Here is a 17,681-nt window from a genome sequence, read left to right as displayed (position 1 = left end):
GCCACAGTTCCCTTTTATTGTCCTGCCTCAGTTTCCCTAATTGTTCTGACTCAGTTTCCCTTAATTGTTCTATCTCAATTCCCTTAGTTGCAAACCCCCACTCTGGTTCATTAAAACTGATATAACTCAGAGGTTATAAATTGTCAATGTGTAAGCTCAAGATAAGGGGGAATCCAGACTTCCTGGCTCTAAACTGTACACATCCTTAACTCACAGTTTGTTAGAATTTATGGTCCTCCCCTCAACCTGTCAGAACCAGATTGATGGTTCCTGCTTGGAGATTCCCAGATCACCAGAGCTTGGACTCCACCCCCCTGCCTTTGTTTAGCTACTGTGTATAAATATGATTGATGTATTGGGCTGAAACTGAGCAGATGTACTGAGGTCCAAGCACTTAAGGCTAATTAGCAATTGGACAATACTCTATTAATATATGCTTGGAGAAAGAATGGCCCCGCTCACTCTCTGTGCAAGTTTGATGTGTTGTATAGGAAATTGCATGGAGGATTTGGTGGGTGGAGTGTGAGAGCCAGAGGCACTGCTGGCTGGACTCATGCCTCGACTTTATATCGCCATTCCCTTTCACCTCCGCAAAGAATAAAGATCAAGGATTTTCCCTTATCCTGACTCCGGCTGATTTTAAAATATTCTGGGTGCTAAACACGGTCATCACAGATTGAGAACTTACATTTGCTTCTGAATGCTTTGGACATCAGCCCTGGGAGCATCATGCCCCCAGCACAATCTCTCCTTTTTAATAAAATATTAAAAACTCTCTAATCTCTATCTTGCCTCAGTTTCTCTGGCATTACTTTTGGAGGCTTCCCAGCAAGATATGAAAGCAGGATTAGAGATCTTTGGGTTTCTGCCTTGGGCCTTGGGTTGGCTGAGGATCTGGGTTCTTTTGTTAGGGAAAGGCTGGCCCTCTGGATTTCTTCACAGTTTCCAGGAAGAGAACAGTTTCTCAGCCGGGACAAGACCTACTGTGAATGCCTCCATTTGGCCAAGGGAGAATCTGGTTTGAAATCCCTGCAAGGGTAGTTTTCTGTCTGTTCTTATCACTAGCAAATCAAGGTCCCCAGAAAAAGTTGGGCTGACAAGCCATACAATTCTGGGAAATGCCAGTAGAATGCTACGTGGCATTATCTGGTTCTGAGAGTCTTTTAAGACACATATCTGGTTCTATGTGCCAATGGCACAACTCTGGGTGCTCTAGAGTATAAATCTAGCTGGGTGTTTTGACACCATCTGGGTCTGGTTCTGATTCTGGTTGCCTCTGGGCAAAATCTTGGTTCTGGTTATATCTAGGCATTCTCTGTGAAGGCAGAGAAATGCACCAAATGGGACTTGGAAGCTTAGAGAAGTTCCATTTGGATTGTGGAAGAGAAGATTCTAGAGCTGCTACAATTTCTCTCAGGGCTATTCTGAGGTTTCAAAATCGTCCCTAGTCTCTGTTAAATGTTTTGCTTAATGTTGTAACTGTGCAGTCTATGTCTGTTGATTTGTGTTCTGTGTTCTGTATGATTTGTCTGTCTGTTTTGTTAGTTTAAAAGCTCTGTTACGTTTTAAGAACAATGATTAAGAAATGTGGTAATTGGTTATTTCCATGTTGCAATTGTGCTTAGTATAAAAATTGCTTGTGATTTTAAAATTTTTTAACCTATTGTACTAATTTGTAAGTAAATGGAACTTGGCTATTTTAAACTGGTAGGAAAGTTTTTCCCTTGAAACAGGTTTTCAAAGCCTGCTAGAGTAAAGGGTAATAAAACCTTATCTGATTGAAACAGGAAGGAAAAAACATTTGATTAGGAATTTTAGGATAATTCTGAAATTGTGGGAAAAAATTTTACTATTGCCTTTGCCTGCTAGATTTGTCTATTTTAGGAATGACAGAAAAGTTTTTTTCTCTCAAAAAAGCAGCCTGCTCTAGTTAGAGAGGTGGGAAAAAACAATAAAATTCAAGCTTAGCCTGGGCTAGACAATAAATCTCTAGAGATAAGAGAAATGCTAATTACTGTCAGAAGAACACTCAAGCAGAAGAAAAAAACTTTTTAAAACAACTGTATTTAGTTTGGTTCAGAGTTTGTTACCTTCTGAAATATATTGGGTAATTTGTTAACAATGTAAATTAAGCTTTATGGAGTTATTTAGCTATTCACTATATTGTGAATCTTAAAAGTTTTGAAGAGAAAAGGAGAGGAAATTGTAGGTGACTTATGAGTGATTGATGTGTAGGAGCAATTAAAGGTTTGCATGATTTTCAGAAATATGAGAAAGTATAGGGAAGGTATTTGGAAAGAGAGTCAAGAAGGAAAATTGAATGTAACTAAGGGAAAGAGAAGAGCTAAGTAGGAAAAGAAAGAGGAAAGTTTTTAATGGAAAGATTTCTGTGTGGGAAAAATTGAGTGAGAAATGGGAGGGAATCTTATGTCCAGGGATGCAGTCCAGCCCGTTTTTCCTCTGCCAGTGCAGCAAACTGCAACTTAAAGCAACAGGCCTACTTTTAAGTTAACATAATGGTTTCCTTGGTTAAGGAATATGGTCATAAATGTGATCTCTAATTTGGTAGGATTATTTCTAAAAGTTCAATATTTTTAAAAATCTTTCAGATTCTTTTACATGGAATTAAGATATTCTGTATGGTATATTCTGCATGTTTTAATTGATTGTGTTGATTGTATTCTGATGTATTTAAAGGGCCTCTGAAAATAATGGCTTTTTTCCTGTGTCCTTTTGGAAATGTTTCTGTTATGGACAATATGTAATTTGGAATTAATTGGGTATTTTAAAGCAAAATGATTTGTATGTATAATGTTCACTTATTGAACTATCTACTTAGATATGAAAGAAATGAACTTACTGAGACAAATTCTTACTGTTATCAATATAAAGTCATGGTAAATACCTGTTTGGGATTTATCGGAAACTTTGGTTAATGGGATTGTTATCAGAGGCAAAATTTCTTGGGCTTATAGTTAATATTATTTGGGAGTTTTAAAATTCCATTGGGACAATTATCTGGAGTAAAACTGGGTTAAAGTGGCTATTTATCCTGTATGAGCTTAGGGATTGGTTTTGATTACTTATGTTAAGTTATGCTTATGTCCCTGCATTTTTTTCCTCCTATAACTGATTTCTATGATTAGAAACTGTTAATGCAATTCAATTATGTCATACCTTGCTGTTTCCAATTTGATTATAATCATTATATCCTAAATATTTGGGCAAATATTACTGGATATTGTGTCTATGGTACTCACGTGTTTTTAAAGGACAATTAACAGTGGTCTGTGAAACCTAACTGCTTTTTTTTTTTTTTTTTAATTGATATTACAGCTATTTCCCTGTCCTGTGAACAAACTCATCTCTTCACATAGGAAGCTGCTGGCTCTTCACATTTTGCAGCAGTCTTGTGAACCAAGTCTTCCTATCTCAGACTGTTCTAACCTTTATTTGTTAGATGTGTGTGTGTGTGTGTGTGTGTGTGTGTGTGTGTGTGTGTGTATGTGTGTGTGTGTGTGGTGGGGCGGGGGGAAGTTGTTCTAGATTTTGGTCAAATTACAGATATTAACTTGCTTCTGGGACTTAGATCAGCTTTGATTGTCAGCATATCACACCACACCCATCCCCCTCCCTGGACTGAGAGTCTCAACCAGTCCTCAGCATCAAGCAGGTTTTTTTGAATGACAGACACCATCGACCCTGTTCCTGGTGTACTTTGGACTGATAAGGGAGAATTAATGGTTGATGACTGTTAAAGCTTGATTGGGTCATCTATTACTGTATGTTTAAGATTTGGAATGGAAATTGTTAAAATTGTGTAACTGTTGCTGTTATGTTTGAAGGATTTTTAGGAAATCCTACTATACTAGTCTGTGGAATTTTGATTCACTCTTGAGATTAATATGTGGGATGGTTATTTGATAATTCCTTTCTGTGAGAAAAAAGGGAGGAAGAGATAGGAAATTGGGGAAACTGGGGTATTTTTCTCAAAATACCTGAAAGAATGGGAACCCCTAGTTCCTATTCACTTTGTCTTAGGTATTTCTGCCTCACCCCCTATCTTACTAGTTCAGATTGAATTGGAAATCCTTTAAACAGTCCCTTTCATTTTTACTTCTTGCTTAAATTTACTGGATTAGGATTTGCTAGTTATGCTTTAGCTTTAGAAATCCTTATTCTGTTAGAATTACCCTGGCAGACTATTTTCTGATTGCCTGCTTTTTAGGAACAACCAGAAATCAGGCACCTCGGGACTTGGCAATCTCCAGTTCTATAACTCTATTAATTAGTATTTCAGCATTCTCAAAGGACCTTGCAGTTGGGTATCAAGCCTCTAAAAGTTCAGGTTTGCCTGGCTTGATGATCTGTGCATAATCTGTTCAGAAATCTGGATCCTTTCTGTTTCCTAGTAGCAGCCCACTCTGTTCTTCTGAATGGAGACAGGTGGAGCTACTCCAAGCCTCATCCTTCTCCCCTGGAGTGGGTTGCCCCTCTGAAAGGGCTTTGAGCCCTTGAGTACTACTGCTGCTCTATAAGCAGAGGCTGAGTGAAATGCACAATTGACTGCAGCCCTCACTCACAGTGAACTGTCCATCTCAAACTGGATTCTCTGGCTGTGATGGTGCCCCAACTGCAGAGGACCTGACACGCTTGCAATAGGGAGCTTTTGTATTGCTAATTAACTCTGGGGTTGTCAGAGAGAGACTTGTCCTTGCCATAAGTCCTTGCATTTTTCTAGTTTTATTTTGGCTTATTTGTTTCACATACAGTTGGTCAAAATTATGATGCTAAAACCTTCCAGGTATCTAAAGGTAGGTAATTCAATGATTTGAATATTCTGAAGGGAGAGTGTGGAATGTGCCACAGTTCCCTAATTGTCCTGCCTTATTTTTTCTAATTGGTCTTGCCTCAGTTTCCTTAATTGTTTTGCATCAGTCCCCTTAGTTACAACCCCCTTTTTTCCTCCCCCGCCTCTGGTTCATTAAGACTGATATAACTCAGAGGTTATAAATTGTCAATGTGTAAAGTCAAGATAAGAGGGAGTCCAGACTTCCTGGCTCTAAGCTGGACACATCCTTAACTCTTAGTTTGTTAGAATTTTTGGTACTACCCCTGAACCTGTTAGAACCAGATTGATTGTCTCTGCCTGAAGATTCCTCAATCACCAGAATTTGGACTCTACCCCTCTTTGTCTTAGAGCCCCAAACTTGGTGCCAAGGATATATATGTCAATGAGAACTCACCTTCGATGCTGGATGCTTCCCCCCCACCCCCCAGCACAATCTCTCCCTTTTAAATAAAATATTAAAAATTCTCTAATCTCTACCTTGTCTCAGTTTCTCTGGCATTACATAATGAGCAGAACAGGGGGGGTTGTAGCCAGGGGGACTGAGGCAGAACAAATCAAGAAATTGAGGCAGAACAATTCAGGGCAACTGAGGCAAAACAATTTAGGGAAACTGAGGCAGGACAGTTATAAGGGAACTGTGGCACAGCACACATGGGAACATAAAGAGGAATATCTCGATATATTTTTGACCAGACTTGTGATTTCATTCCTTTCCAGGAAAGAAACTGTTTACTAATTCAGATAGTTAGAATTGTATTTTTGTGATTCAGTTGTTTTTTAAACTCTTTGTGACCTCATTTGGAATTGTCTTGGCAAAGATAAGGTAGTGGTTTGTCATTTCCTTCTCCAGCTCATTTTACAGATGAGGCTAAGGATTAGTTAAGTGACTTGCACAGAATCACACAGCTAGAAAGTGTCTGAGGCCAGCTTTGAACTCACAAAGGTGAGTCTTCTTAGATTCAGGCCTGGCACTGATACACTACATCACCTTGTGCCTTTAAAGCAAAATAACATTGTCTGGGAATAGTGACAAGTTGCAACTTGATCAGAGTCAGTGTGTGTTGGAAGCATGACTCATACCCAAGTCTTGCTGACTCTAAGATTCATTCTTTATCCAGTATGTCATATTTTCTCACTTTTTAATATTGCTTTTTACTAGACTATGTCTAGTAAATTGTTATAATATTTTGCTCTCCATGGTAGATGTTTATTTTGTGGTTATGACAGGGGTGAACTCTCAAATTGTGTCCCCTTTAATCTGGAAAATAATCACTCTGAAACTGGGTCCCCTTTGATCTGTAAAAGAAGGTAGATTTGGGGTCTCCCTGAGAGGGGGAATATTTTCCAGATGGGTGTTTTTCCAAGATAAGCAGCATTATTCAATTGGAAATCTGGAGCATATCACCTCCCATTGATCCTTTGGATAGCCAGATTCCCATTCAGGAAACTTCAAATTCTGGAAAAAAGTCTTCAGTGTTTACATTCAATTGGGAGATAATCAGCTCAAACTACCCTCAACCCCAAGATTTGCTCATAAAATAGGTTTCTGTTAACACATTCTTTGCAAATCTCTAATAGATTTGTCCTAAGAGAAAGCTTCTTAGTAAAAGATAAAACTTCCTTTTTTGCCACTAAGATTTGGGTTCATGAATTCTTTTCATGTTGGACCTGCACCTCAGTTCTCTACCATTAGTTATATTATATTATATTATATATATTATATTACCACATTAGTTATATTATGTGTTTTGGCAAAAGTTAAAGTATTAAATGGACAAGGACACAGATAAGGAACAATTTTCTCACTTTGCCAGGATTCTTAAGTGTGATTTACCTAAGGTCACACAGCCCATAAGGAGTAGACACAAGATTTGAACCCATGTCTCTATATCACACTTCTCTATGACAGAGTTTTCAGAAAACAGAGTTGGGAGGGAACTAAGAACTTATAATCCAACCCATATCTGAACAAGAATTTCCTCTATATCATTTATATTTTTGTGACTTTATGAAGTTCTCCAGTAATGGAAGAGCCAATATCTACTAAGGCAGTTTGTTCTACTTTAGGATCATTCTAATTGCTAGTAATTTCTCCCCCTTACATCAAAATTGATTTTAGTTCTTTGTAACTTCCAGCTTTTGTTCTGACTACTTATCCTAGCTCCACTTCTTCCCACCAGCTACCTATATAAGTTTGTTTGTTTGTTGTTGTTGTTTTTAAAAGAAGCAAAAACAGTTTTTTGCTCACCTTAAAATCTCTATCAATTTCATCAAAACGTTGTGAATCCTCAGGTAGTTGAGCTCGAATATCTTCAGATCCAATGAAGATACTCTCCAAATGGCTCCAAGTTCTTTGAACTTCAAACCAGATGGAAATGACAGAGTCAGCTGTTGATAGTTTTTTTTGCCAGCCTGTCACCTCTTTCAAAAAATGGGAAAGATACTTGGATGTCAGCAAGGTTTGAAGCTGCACTTGGTTGTCTTCCAGAGTTTCAATCAAAGTTTCATCTGATTTCAGCATCATGGTGCCAGTTCGGGGGTGGGGCTCATGTTCAAATTCCATAGTAGACCAAGTACTATCCAGTGCTCTCAAAACCTTTTAATTAATATAAACCTTTAATTAATAAATATAATTAATATAAATAATAATAATAAATTAATATAAACAATAATAAAATAAATATAAATAAATAATAGAAAATAATAAAATAAAAACAAAAATATAATTAATAGAAAATAATAAAATAAATATATATTAGTTTAATTAATAAGAATTTTTCATATGAAACACTGAAATGATCCCAAGCATCTCTGGAATCATTCTGCTATTCTCTAAGAAAAAAATATGTGAAAATCTAAATTGAGTGATTATTCAAGTTATAAAAGGCTTCTTTATTTTATTAAAAGACTCACCTTAGGCTTTCTTTAATTAAGAATTTTAACAATGACTTTAAATGTTTATTAATATGTCATTGACTACTTGACAAAATAACTTCAAGTAGAAGTATTAGGAATCACTGCAGTTTGAAAAACAGTACCTTGAAAATGAAGTACCTTTGAAATCATAATGCAAATCAATGGAAAAATAAAATTAAATAATATTATTAATAATAATAATTAAATAAGTCTTAAATAAAGACTCACTTCGCATACTTTCTAGGAATATATCTCTTGCAATCAAGCTAGTACTTGTAGATTGAAAATAAATTCTTCCCCTCTACAGAGGTGGGAAGTTCATTGGGTTGTACATTGCACATATTTTCAGATTTTTTTCAACACATGCTGAATTTTTTCCTTTTTTGTCTTTAAAAATTATTTATTATATGAGATGACCTTCTGGGAAGGGAGTTAAAAGAGTGCTGGGGAACTATGATGATGTAAAAAACAAGAGATTAATTTAAAAAAGAATTAAGAAAAGAAAAGAAAAGAAGCTCTGTCAGTTTTAACTGTTGGTGAGGTTTTCTAAGTGTTTCTCTAAAATGGATGGGTAAAGTGAGACACAGTTCAACTTCAGCTTATTGAAAAGATATAGGAACACTGAGCAACAGATAAAACAGATATTTAATTCCAGTATAACTGTTGGGACAATCTTTTTAAAGAGAGAATTTGGTCCAATGGAAAGAGCATTGAGTTTGGAGTCAGATCATTAAGGATCAAATCCTATCCTCAAATTAGTGCCTTGACTAGAATTTCCCATACCATAGACTGACAACAAAATTGCCACCATAGTTACCAATTCCATGTGACTTTGTACAAGTAACTTTTATACTTTCGGCCTCAGTTTTCTCATACATAAAATAAAGAGGGGGGGTGGTTAACTAGATTACTTCTAAGGTACCTTATAGCTTTAAAACTTTAGTCCTAATTTAGTTAAGTTGTACCTTTTCCATCCCAGATTCCTTTACAGCTTTATCTACAATACCTCGAACCTCATCTTCATATCTGTGTAGGTTCAACTGTAGTAAATCTGCCAAAGTAGTTTGGTCGGACATTTCAAATTTCACCTAGAACCAAAGAGTATTTTCAAGGTCATTAATGTTTATAATTTTCAACAATACAATGTTTATCATTCTATCACATCTATAATCTAAAGAAATTCCTAATATTTGAATACTTCAAAGAAATAGGTCAATCAAGTGTAAAAAAAAAAAGTTAGTTCACTAATTTGTCAACACTTTGAGAATAGCAATCATAACTTTTATTTTTTTGTATACCCAACACTTTTAATAATGCCTTGAAAATAATAAGTGCTCAAATTATGAATAGAACAGTGGAACTGGAATTAAGATCTGAGTTTAAATCTAGTTTCAGACACTTACAAGCTGTGTGATTCTGGGCAAGTCACTTGACTTTTTGTCTGCCTCAGTTTTCTTATTTGTAAAATAAGCTGGAGAAAAAAATGGTTAAACTACTCCAGTATCTTTGTCAAAAAAAAAACAAAAAACAAAACAAAACAAAATGACTTGTAAGCTCCAGTAGCTTCTTATTGTCTCCAGCTTCAAATACAAAATGTTCTGTTCATTTTAATTCCCTTCAATGCTCTTTATACTGTATTTCAACTTGCCAATCTTCTCAATGCCAAATATCTAGTGGACCTGACCTTCTGGATATTCCCCATACAGCTTCTGACATTTTTCATTGATTTTTCCCCAAGCCTAGAATTCTCTCCTCTGTTCCACCCACTGAGCACCCTGGATTCATTTAAGTCCCAATTAACAGTCCATCTTTTACTGAAAGTTTTCCCAACCTCTTCTAAATTTAATACCTTCCCTCTATTAGTTATTTACTATTTAAGCTATATATAGCTTACTTTGAATATATTTGTTTACATGAAGAGACCTCATTAGATTTTAAGATCTTTGAAAGCAGTTATTTAAGAAGGTAGTTATTTAAGAAATGTTTATTAATTGATTGATTTGTATTATTATTCTTGTCTCTGACAAGTTATTAGAGAAGTTTTATCCATTATTAATGTTTTTTATCACAGACATATTAATAGGTGCAAATGGCTTGACAATAGCAATTACAGCCAAAAGAATGACAGTCACTAACTATTCTTGGTCTAAGTTTCAAGGTATACCTGTGTGGCCTGCATGAGCTGCTGCCAGTGACGGTCTCTGATGGCTGGATTCTGTAGCTCACTTACAGCTCGGAGGGATGTGATCATATTTTTCACAGTGTTATCCAGCCCCACAAAGGCATCCCAGGGCCTCATTTCTTTGTCTAAACTCCTTACATCTTTAGCAAATTTCTTACAGTCAAAGTCCATCTGTTCAACGTTAATATCTTTCCACTTGGTAGTCTTCCAGTCATCAATGCTAGCATTCACCTAAAATGAGAATACCCATTTCACAAAGCACCTTTTTAAGAAAAATTTTACAAGAAGACAAATATATGTAAACACTGGGAGTCACAACAGAAATAAACATTAAGCTCTTTTCATCTACAGGGAGGAAAGGCCTAAAATTCCCTTTTAAAGTTCTGTATTTGCAACAACAGCAAGATTATAAAATGATCAATTCTGAAGGACAAGAGATGATTTGAACCAGTTTTAATGGACTTGTAATGAAGAAAGCCATCTACACCAAGAGAGAAGACTGGGAACTGAGTGCAGATCACAGCATAGTATTTTCACTTTTTTGTTGTAATTTACTTATATTTTGTTTATTTCAATTTTTTTTCCTTTTTGATCTGATTTTTCTTGTGCAACATGATAATTGTGGAAATATGTATAGAAGAATTGCACATGTTTAACATATATTGGATTATTTGCCATGTAGGGGAGGAGGTAAGGAAAAGGAACGGAGGGAGAAAAAAAATTTGGAACACAAGGTTTTACAAGGGTGAATATTGAAAATTATCTATGCATGTTTTGAAAACAAAAAGCTTTAATTTAAAAAAATAAAATTCTGTGTTTGGAAGCTTACAATATTGTAGGTTCATTGTATCTGTCTCTAGTTAGAGAGATTCTCTAACAATGGACCTGGAATTCGAATTTTGGGCTAGGGATAAGGAAAGAACTTCCTGGGTCATTGTTCTTTCACAAGGTTAAAACCATTAGAGCTATCTCACTCCTCACTCAAATTGCAAAGAAAAGGATATAAAAAAATTGCAGAGGTCTGGACAGACCATACTTTTATAGAGAAAAATAACAAAAATCGTAAAAAAGAAAAAAGCTTAGCTAAAGGGTTCTTAACCTATTATGGCCCCCTTTGGTAAAAGGTAAAGCCATTCTCAGAATAATGCTGACATAATTGAAGGAAATGCTAAATTTCAACTGGTGAAAATGAAGATGCATTTTTTTTTTCTCATCTGATTTCATGGAATCCTTGAAATCTGTTCCTGGACACCAGGTTGAAAACCCCAAGCCTAACTCAAAGAAAAAACCAATCGCAAACCAATGTGATAATCAATCAACAAGTGTAAAGGGAAAGGAGGGAAGTTGAAGAAAAACAGTTCCAGTTTCACCATTTTTTCATTTTCCCTGCAATGCAAGTGCTGTGACCAGAATTTCCCATCCGATAGAAAAACAAGAAGGCTGGTACCATACATCTCCCCATTGCCTGGGAAGAGAAAAGCTTGTCAGCTGCTAACTTCAGCCTGCCACTGTTAAACTTGCATTGAGCTTCACTGGATATCCCACTAGGCAAGAAAGATGTCAGATTCTTCCCAACCCTTTTCCTTCTCAGACCTGCTTGCTCTCTTCCAGTCCCCAAAACAGGTCATAATGCCTTGGTTTGAGAGATAAGCTAAAATTCACAAGTCTAGGCCACTCATCCCACCTGTAGGAGGTTAAATCTCTTATCGTGGGGTTTTTGTCCTTTCAAAATATATTTCAAATTCAATTCAAATCAATTTAATTCAGCAAACATTTATTAAACACTTTATATGTGTTATATTCTGAGTAATTTTTTTTTTTTTTTTTTTTTTTTTAAAGAAAGAAAAAGAAAATCCCTGGTCTCAAAGAGCTTACTTACTTTCTGAGCAGTGGATGAAGTGGAATACAAGATACATACAGACCTGTATGATGCATAATGAGAAGACAAGGAGATGATGCAGATGGGTTAGATCAGGTTCTTACCAATGAAAAGTAGGATGACTTGAAGATAGGAACAGCTGGAGTGACTAATAAATGTACATGAGTACAAACAGCCCCAGTGGCTATAAAGGAATTCTACCATTTTTGCATTGCTCAAACTTTTTAAATAGGAGGCGAGTTCACTGTCCCTCAGACAGGGCTGGACTATAATAAAAACAAAAACTTTGATTTGTGGGCCTTTAAATAAAGAAACTTCATAGCCCTGGGTGAGTGGGATAAATGTCCTCAGCTGCTGCATCTGGCCTGTGGGCCGTAGTTTGAGGACCCCTGAATTAGCCTTATCTGCTTTGCATAGATTACTGTGTCTGTAGAAAGCAATAGCTCCCTTTGTTCGTATCATTATAAAACTGCATTATCCCTATCGAATGTGGGCCACCCAGTGGTCAGAACTAATAGAATTAATCTTCTGGGAACAGTGATAGGTATAATCTCATTTCCCCAACCAAATGAAAACAAGAGTTCCAAGCAGATGGCAGTTTCTTTATATTTATATATATATTTCTTTATATTTTTTCTATATGAACAAATAAATCCACATGGCTTGCACATTATTCAATTAACTTTTACATTCATAATATTTTCCTTTTGTCCCTTGAAATCTCAAACCTAACCCAGGAGATAAAAAGTACTCTAAGGAAATCTGAAGGTAATGGCCCTTGAATTAAACCTTAAAGGAAGTGAATTCTGAAAGACAAAGATGAGGAAGGGATGTGCTCTAAGTATGATGGATGGCCTGTATGAATGTAAAGAATCTGGAGATGACAAAGAGAGATGAGGAAACATCTTATAACCTAAAATGATTAGAAAATATAATCTGTAACAGGAAGTAAAGTGTTATTAGATGGAAGAGGTTTTTTTGTAGTCAAATTGAGTTATTTTATTTTATTTCTAGAGGCATCAGGGAGCTACTGAAGATTTTTGAGTAAGAGAGTGACATTATCAGATCTATAAAATTGGAAAGTTATTTTGACAATTGTGTGATGATTAAATGGTAAAAGGGGAGAGACAGAAGACCTGCAAAACAGTTCAAGTAAGTGTTGATGGGGACTTAATCCCTATCTGGAGTAGTGACCACATGAGTAAAGGAAAAAGGATATATGAGAGATACTTTTTTTAAGCTTTATTTTTTAATTAAAGCTTTTTATTTTATTTTTTTTATTATAGCTTTTTATTTACAAGATATATGAATGGGTAATTTTTTAGCATTGACCCTTGCAAAACCTTCTGTTCCAACTTTTCCCCTCCTTCCCCCCACCTTCTCCCTCAGATGGCAGGTAGACCAATACATGTTAACTATGTTAAAGTATATGTTAAATACAATATACGTGTATATATCCATACAGTTATTTTGCTGCACAAGAAGAATCAGACTTAGAAATAATGTAAAATTAACCTGAGGAGGAAATAAAAAATGCAAGCAGACAGAGGGATTGGAAATGCTATGTAGTGGTTCACACTCATTTCCCAGAGTTCTTTCGCTGGGTGTAGCTGGTTCTATTCATTACTGAACAATGGAACTGATTTGGTTCATCTCGTTGTTGAAGAAAGCCACCTCCATCAGAATTGATTATCATTTAGTATTGTTATTGAAGTATATAATGATCTCCTGATCCTGCTCATTTCACTCAGCATCAGTTCATATAAGTCTCCCCAGGCCTTTCTGAAATCATCCTGCTGGTCATATATATCATATATGCTGATCCAATAATATTCCATAACATTCATATACCACAATTTATTCAGCTATTCTCCAACTGATGGGCATTCACTCAATTTCCATTTCTAGCCACTACAAAGAGGGCTGCTACAGACATTTTTGCACATACAGGTCCCTTTCCCTTCTTTAAGATCTCTTTGGGATATAAGCCCAGTAGTAATACTGCTTTATCAAAGGGTATGCACAGTTTGATAACTTTTTGAACATAGTTCCAAATTGTTCTCCAGAATGGCTAGGTATATTCACAGTTCCACCAACAATGTATCACTATTCCAGTTTTCCCACATCCCCTCCATCATTCAGCAGTATCTTTTCCTGTCATTCTAGCCAATCTGAGCGGTGTGTAGTGGTATCTCAGAGTTGTCTTGATTTTCATTTCTCTCACTAATAATGACTTGGAGCATCTTTTCATATGATTAGAAATAGTTTCAATTTCTTCATTTGAAAATTGTCTGTTCATATCCTTTGACCATTTATCAACTGGAGAATGGCTTGATTTCTTATAGAGTCAATTCTCTATGTATTTTGGAAATGAGGCCTTTATCACAATCTTTGACTATAAAAATGTTTTCCCAGTTTATTATTTCTCTTCTAATCTTGTCTGCAATAGTTTTATTTGTGCAAAAGCTTTTCAATTTGATAAAATCAAAATTTTCTATTTTGTGATCAATAATGATCTCTAGTTTTTCTTTGGTCATAAATTCTTTCCTCCTCCACAGGTCTGAGAGGTAAACTATCCAATGTTCTTCTAATTTATTTATAATCTCATTCTTTATGCCTAAATCATGAACCCATTTTGACCTTATCTTGGTGTATGGTGTTAAGTGTGGGTCAATGCCTAGTTTCTGCCATACTAATTTCCAATTTTCCCAGCAGTTTTTGTCAAACAGTGAATTCTTACCCCCAAAGCTGGGGTCTTTGGGTTTGTCAAACACTAGATTGCTATAATTATTGACTATTTTGTCCTTTCAACCTAACTTATTCCACTGACCAACTAGCCTATTTCTTAGCCAATACCAGATGATTTTGGTGTCTTTATAATATAGTTTTAGATCTGGTACAGCTAGGCCACTTTCATTTGATTTTTTTTTTATTAGTTCCTTTGAAACTCTTGACCTTTTGTTCTTCCAGATGAATTTTATTACTTTTTCTAGGTCATTAAAATAGTTTTTTGGGAGTCTGATTGGTATAGCACATGCTCGACCTGCCAAGAGCACTTAATATTTTTCCAATTGGTTAGATCTGACTTTATTTGTGTGGAAAGTGTTTTGTAGTTTTGCTCATACAGTTCCTGACCTTCCCTTGGCAGGCAGATTCACAGATATTTTATATTATTGGGAGTTACTTTTAATGGACTTTCTCTTTGTAACTGTTGGATTTTGTTAGTGATATATAACAATGCTGATGATTTATGTGAATTTATTTTGTATCCTGCAACTTTGCTAAAGTTGTAGATTATTTCTAATAGCTTTTTAGTAGAATCTCTGGGATTCTCTAAGTATACCATCATATCATCTGCAAAGAGTGATAATTTGGTTTCCTCATTACCTACTCTTAATTCCTTTAATCTCCTTCTCAACTCTTATTGCTGAAGCTAGCATTTTTAATATAATATCGAATAGTAATGGTGATAGTGGGCAATCTTGTTTCACTCCTGATCTTATTAGGAATGGTTCCAGTTTATCCCCATTACATATGATGCTTACTGATGGTTTTAACAGATGCTACTGACTATTTTAAGGACAAGTCCATTTATTCCTATACTCTCTAGTGTTTTTAATAGGAATGGGTGTTGGATTTTATCAAATGCTTTTTCTGCATCTACTGAAATAATCATATAGTTTTTGTTAATTTGGTTATTGATATAGTCAATTATGCTATTAATTTTCCTACTATTGAACCAGCCCTGCATTCCTGGTATAAATCCTACTTGGTCATGGTGCATTATCCTGGGGATGATTTTCTGTAATCTTTTTGCTAATATTTTATTTAAGATTTTAGCACCAATATTTATTAGGGAGATTGGTCTATAATTTTTTTTCTCAGTTTTCATCCTACCTGGTTTAGATATCAATACTATGTCTGTGTCATAAAAGGAATTTGATAGGAGTCCTTCATTGCCTATTTTTTCAAATAGTTTGTTTATATAGCATTGGAGTTAATTGTTCTTTAAATGTTTGGTACTATTCACATGTAAATCCATCTGGTCCTGGGGATTTTTTCTAGGGAGTTGATTAATAGCTTGTTCTATTTCTTTGAGAGATACTTTCAAAGAGACTATATGAGAAACATCTATAAGGAGAATTAGAACCTGGCAATGAAATGGATATAAAGAGTGAATTAAAATGAAGCATCAAAAATTATTTTGAGATGATTAGCCTGGGTGTCTGGAAGAATGGTGATATTACCTATAGAAACAGAAAGGTGAAAGGTAGGGCAAATAATATGTTCAGTTTGGAGTTCATTGAATTTGAGCTGCTAATCAGGCATTTAGAGACACATTTAGGGGATGTGGGGCTAACATACATAGGTGGAAATAGGGCTGAAGTTGGCAACATATGCATAGAGGGAATAATTGGATCCATGAGAACAGATTTTTAAAAACCATGGCTAGAGTAATGAGGCAAAGACAGGGAGGAGGAGGAGGAGGGCGGGAGAAGAGAAAGAGAGGGGGGAAAAGAGAGGGAGAGAGAAAGGGAGAAAAGGAGGGAAAAGGAGAGAGAAGAAGAGAGGGAGTCAGGAAGGAAGGGGGAAAAAAGAGACAGAGGGAGACAGAGACAGAAACAGAGACAAAAAGAAAAGTTTCCAGAACAAGGTCTTAGAGAACACATGCTTAGAGCCAGGAGCAGGTGAGGACACAGTAAAATAGAATGAGAAAGAGAAGTTTGATAAGTAGGAGAAAAACAGTACTTTCTAATAGTGTAACATAAGTCAAGAGAGGTGAGAGTATCTAGAAAGAGGTGATCATTCTCAAAAAGTTGCAGAAAGGTCAAAGAAAGAAGGGAACTATGCAGAAAAATCATTAGATTTAGCAGTTAATAGATCAGTGGAGAGCATTCAAAAAGAAGTGTTAGCAGTCATGGGGTCAGGAGTCAGAATTTGTAGTCAAGGGAAGGTTTTTAAAGTATAAAAAAGCCTAATTATATTTGCAGACAGCAAGGAAAGAGCTGTTAAAGAGAGAACAAAGATTAATGGATGAGAAAGAGAATTATTGTTGGATAAACTCCCAAAGGAGATTCAAGAGGCAATGAGATTAGGGTAAAAATTGAAAGATTAACCATAGAAAAGACAAAGATCGGGACCACTTCTTTTTCTGAGATGAGCAAATGAGGAAAGAATGGGTATAAATGTTGAGAGCTTTTAAAGGATGGAGAAGGGGTGAAGAGAGGGCTCATTACTGAAGGCCTCAGTCTTTTCAATAAAATAGGTTATCTGCTTAGACAAGGAGTGGTGGGAGTAAATTTAGGGTGATGATTAGAGTAGAGGAGGTTTGGAACAGTCATTGTGGAGGTTGTGATAGAAGTCAATCAAAAGTTAATGACTGCTGAGAAGGCCCATTTGAAGTAAATATATTCTTTAATGGACACTCTGTCACAATTCAGTAACTTCCTTCACTGAGGTTCAGCAATTTGGAAATAGTGAAGCACATGAGAATAGCATAAGGTTGACTAAAAGAACAAACAGAAAATAATAAAAAATTTCAAGGGTGAATGGATTGAACTCTTTTACTATCAGGCTGGCTACATTGTTCAAATGTCAAACATATATTGCCACAATGACAATTTTATAGAGCACTCACACAGGGTAAGCACTCACTTAGTAATCAGAAAAAAGGCAATACAAGGACACTTTCAATGTCTTAAGAACTTTTGAACTGAGGGTAGCTAGATGGCTCAAATCAGGAGGACCTGAGTTCAAATCTGACCTCAGACAAATAACACTTCCTAGCTAGGTGATCTTGGGCAAGTCATTTAATCCTAATTACTTCACACACACACACATGAACTTTAGAA

The 17,681-nt window shown here is 35.7% G+C and overlaps 1 protein-coding gene across 1 annotated transcript in view; it reads right to left on the bottom strand.

Annotated features, from left to right (window-relative positions):
• Window positions 1–17,681, bottom strand: part of DNAH17 (dynein axonemal heavy chain 17) — a 299,993-nt gene that overhangs the window by 189,358 nt on the left and 92,954 nt on the right. Inside the window, exons 25-27 of the mRNA XM_051995475.1 lie at window positions 9,933–10,181; window positions 8,734–8,856; window positions 7,101–7,448 (exon numbers count right to left, since the gene is read on the bottom strand). Of these exons, the coding sequence (XP_051851435.1) occupies window positions 7,101–7,448; window positions 8,734–8,856; window positions 9,933–10,181 (720 nt within the window). The remainder of the gene's footprint in view (window positions 1–7,100; window positions 7,449–8,733; window positions 8,857–9,932; window positions 10,182–17,681) is intronic.

The sequence above is a fragment of the Antechinus flavipes genome, chromosome 4, assembly GCF_016432865.1.
Source record: "Antechinus flavipes isolate AdamAnt ecotype Samford, QLD, Australia chromosome 4, AdamAnt_v2, whole genome shotgun sequence".
NCBI lineage: Eukaryota > Metazoa > Chordata > Mammalia > Dasyuromorphia > Dasyuridae > Antechinus > Antechinus flavipes.
The sequence above is the reverse complement of the archived record's forward strand: the minus strand, read 5'-3'. Positions and strand labels throughout refer to the sequence as shown.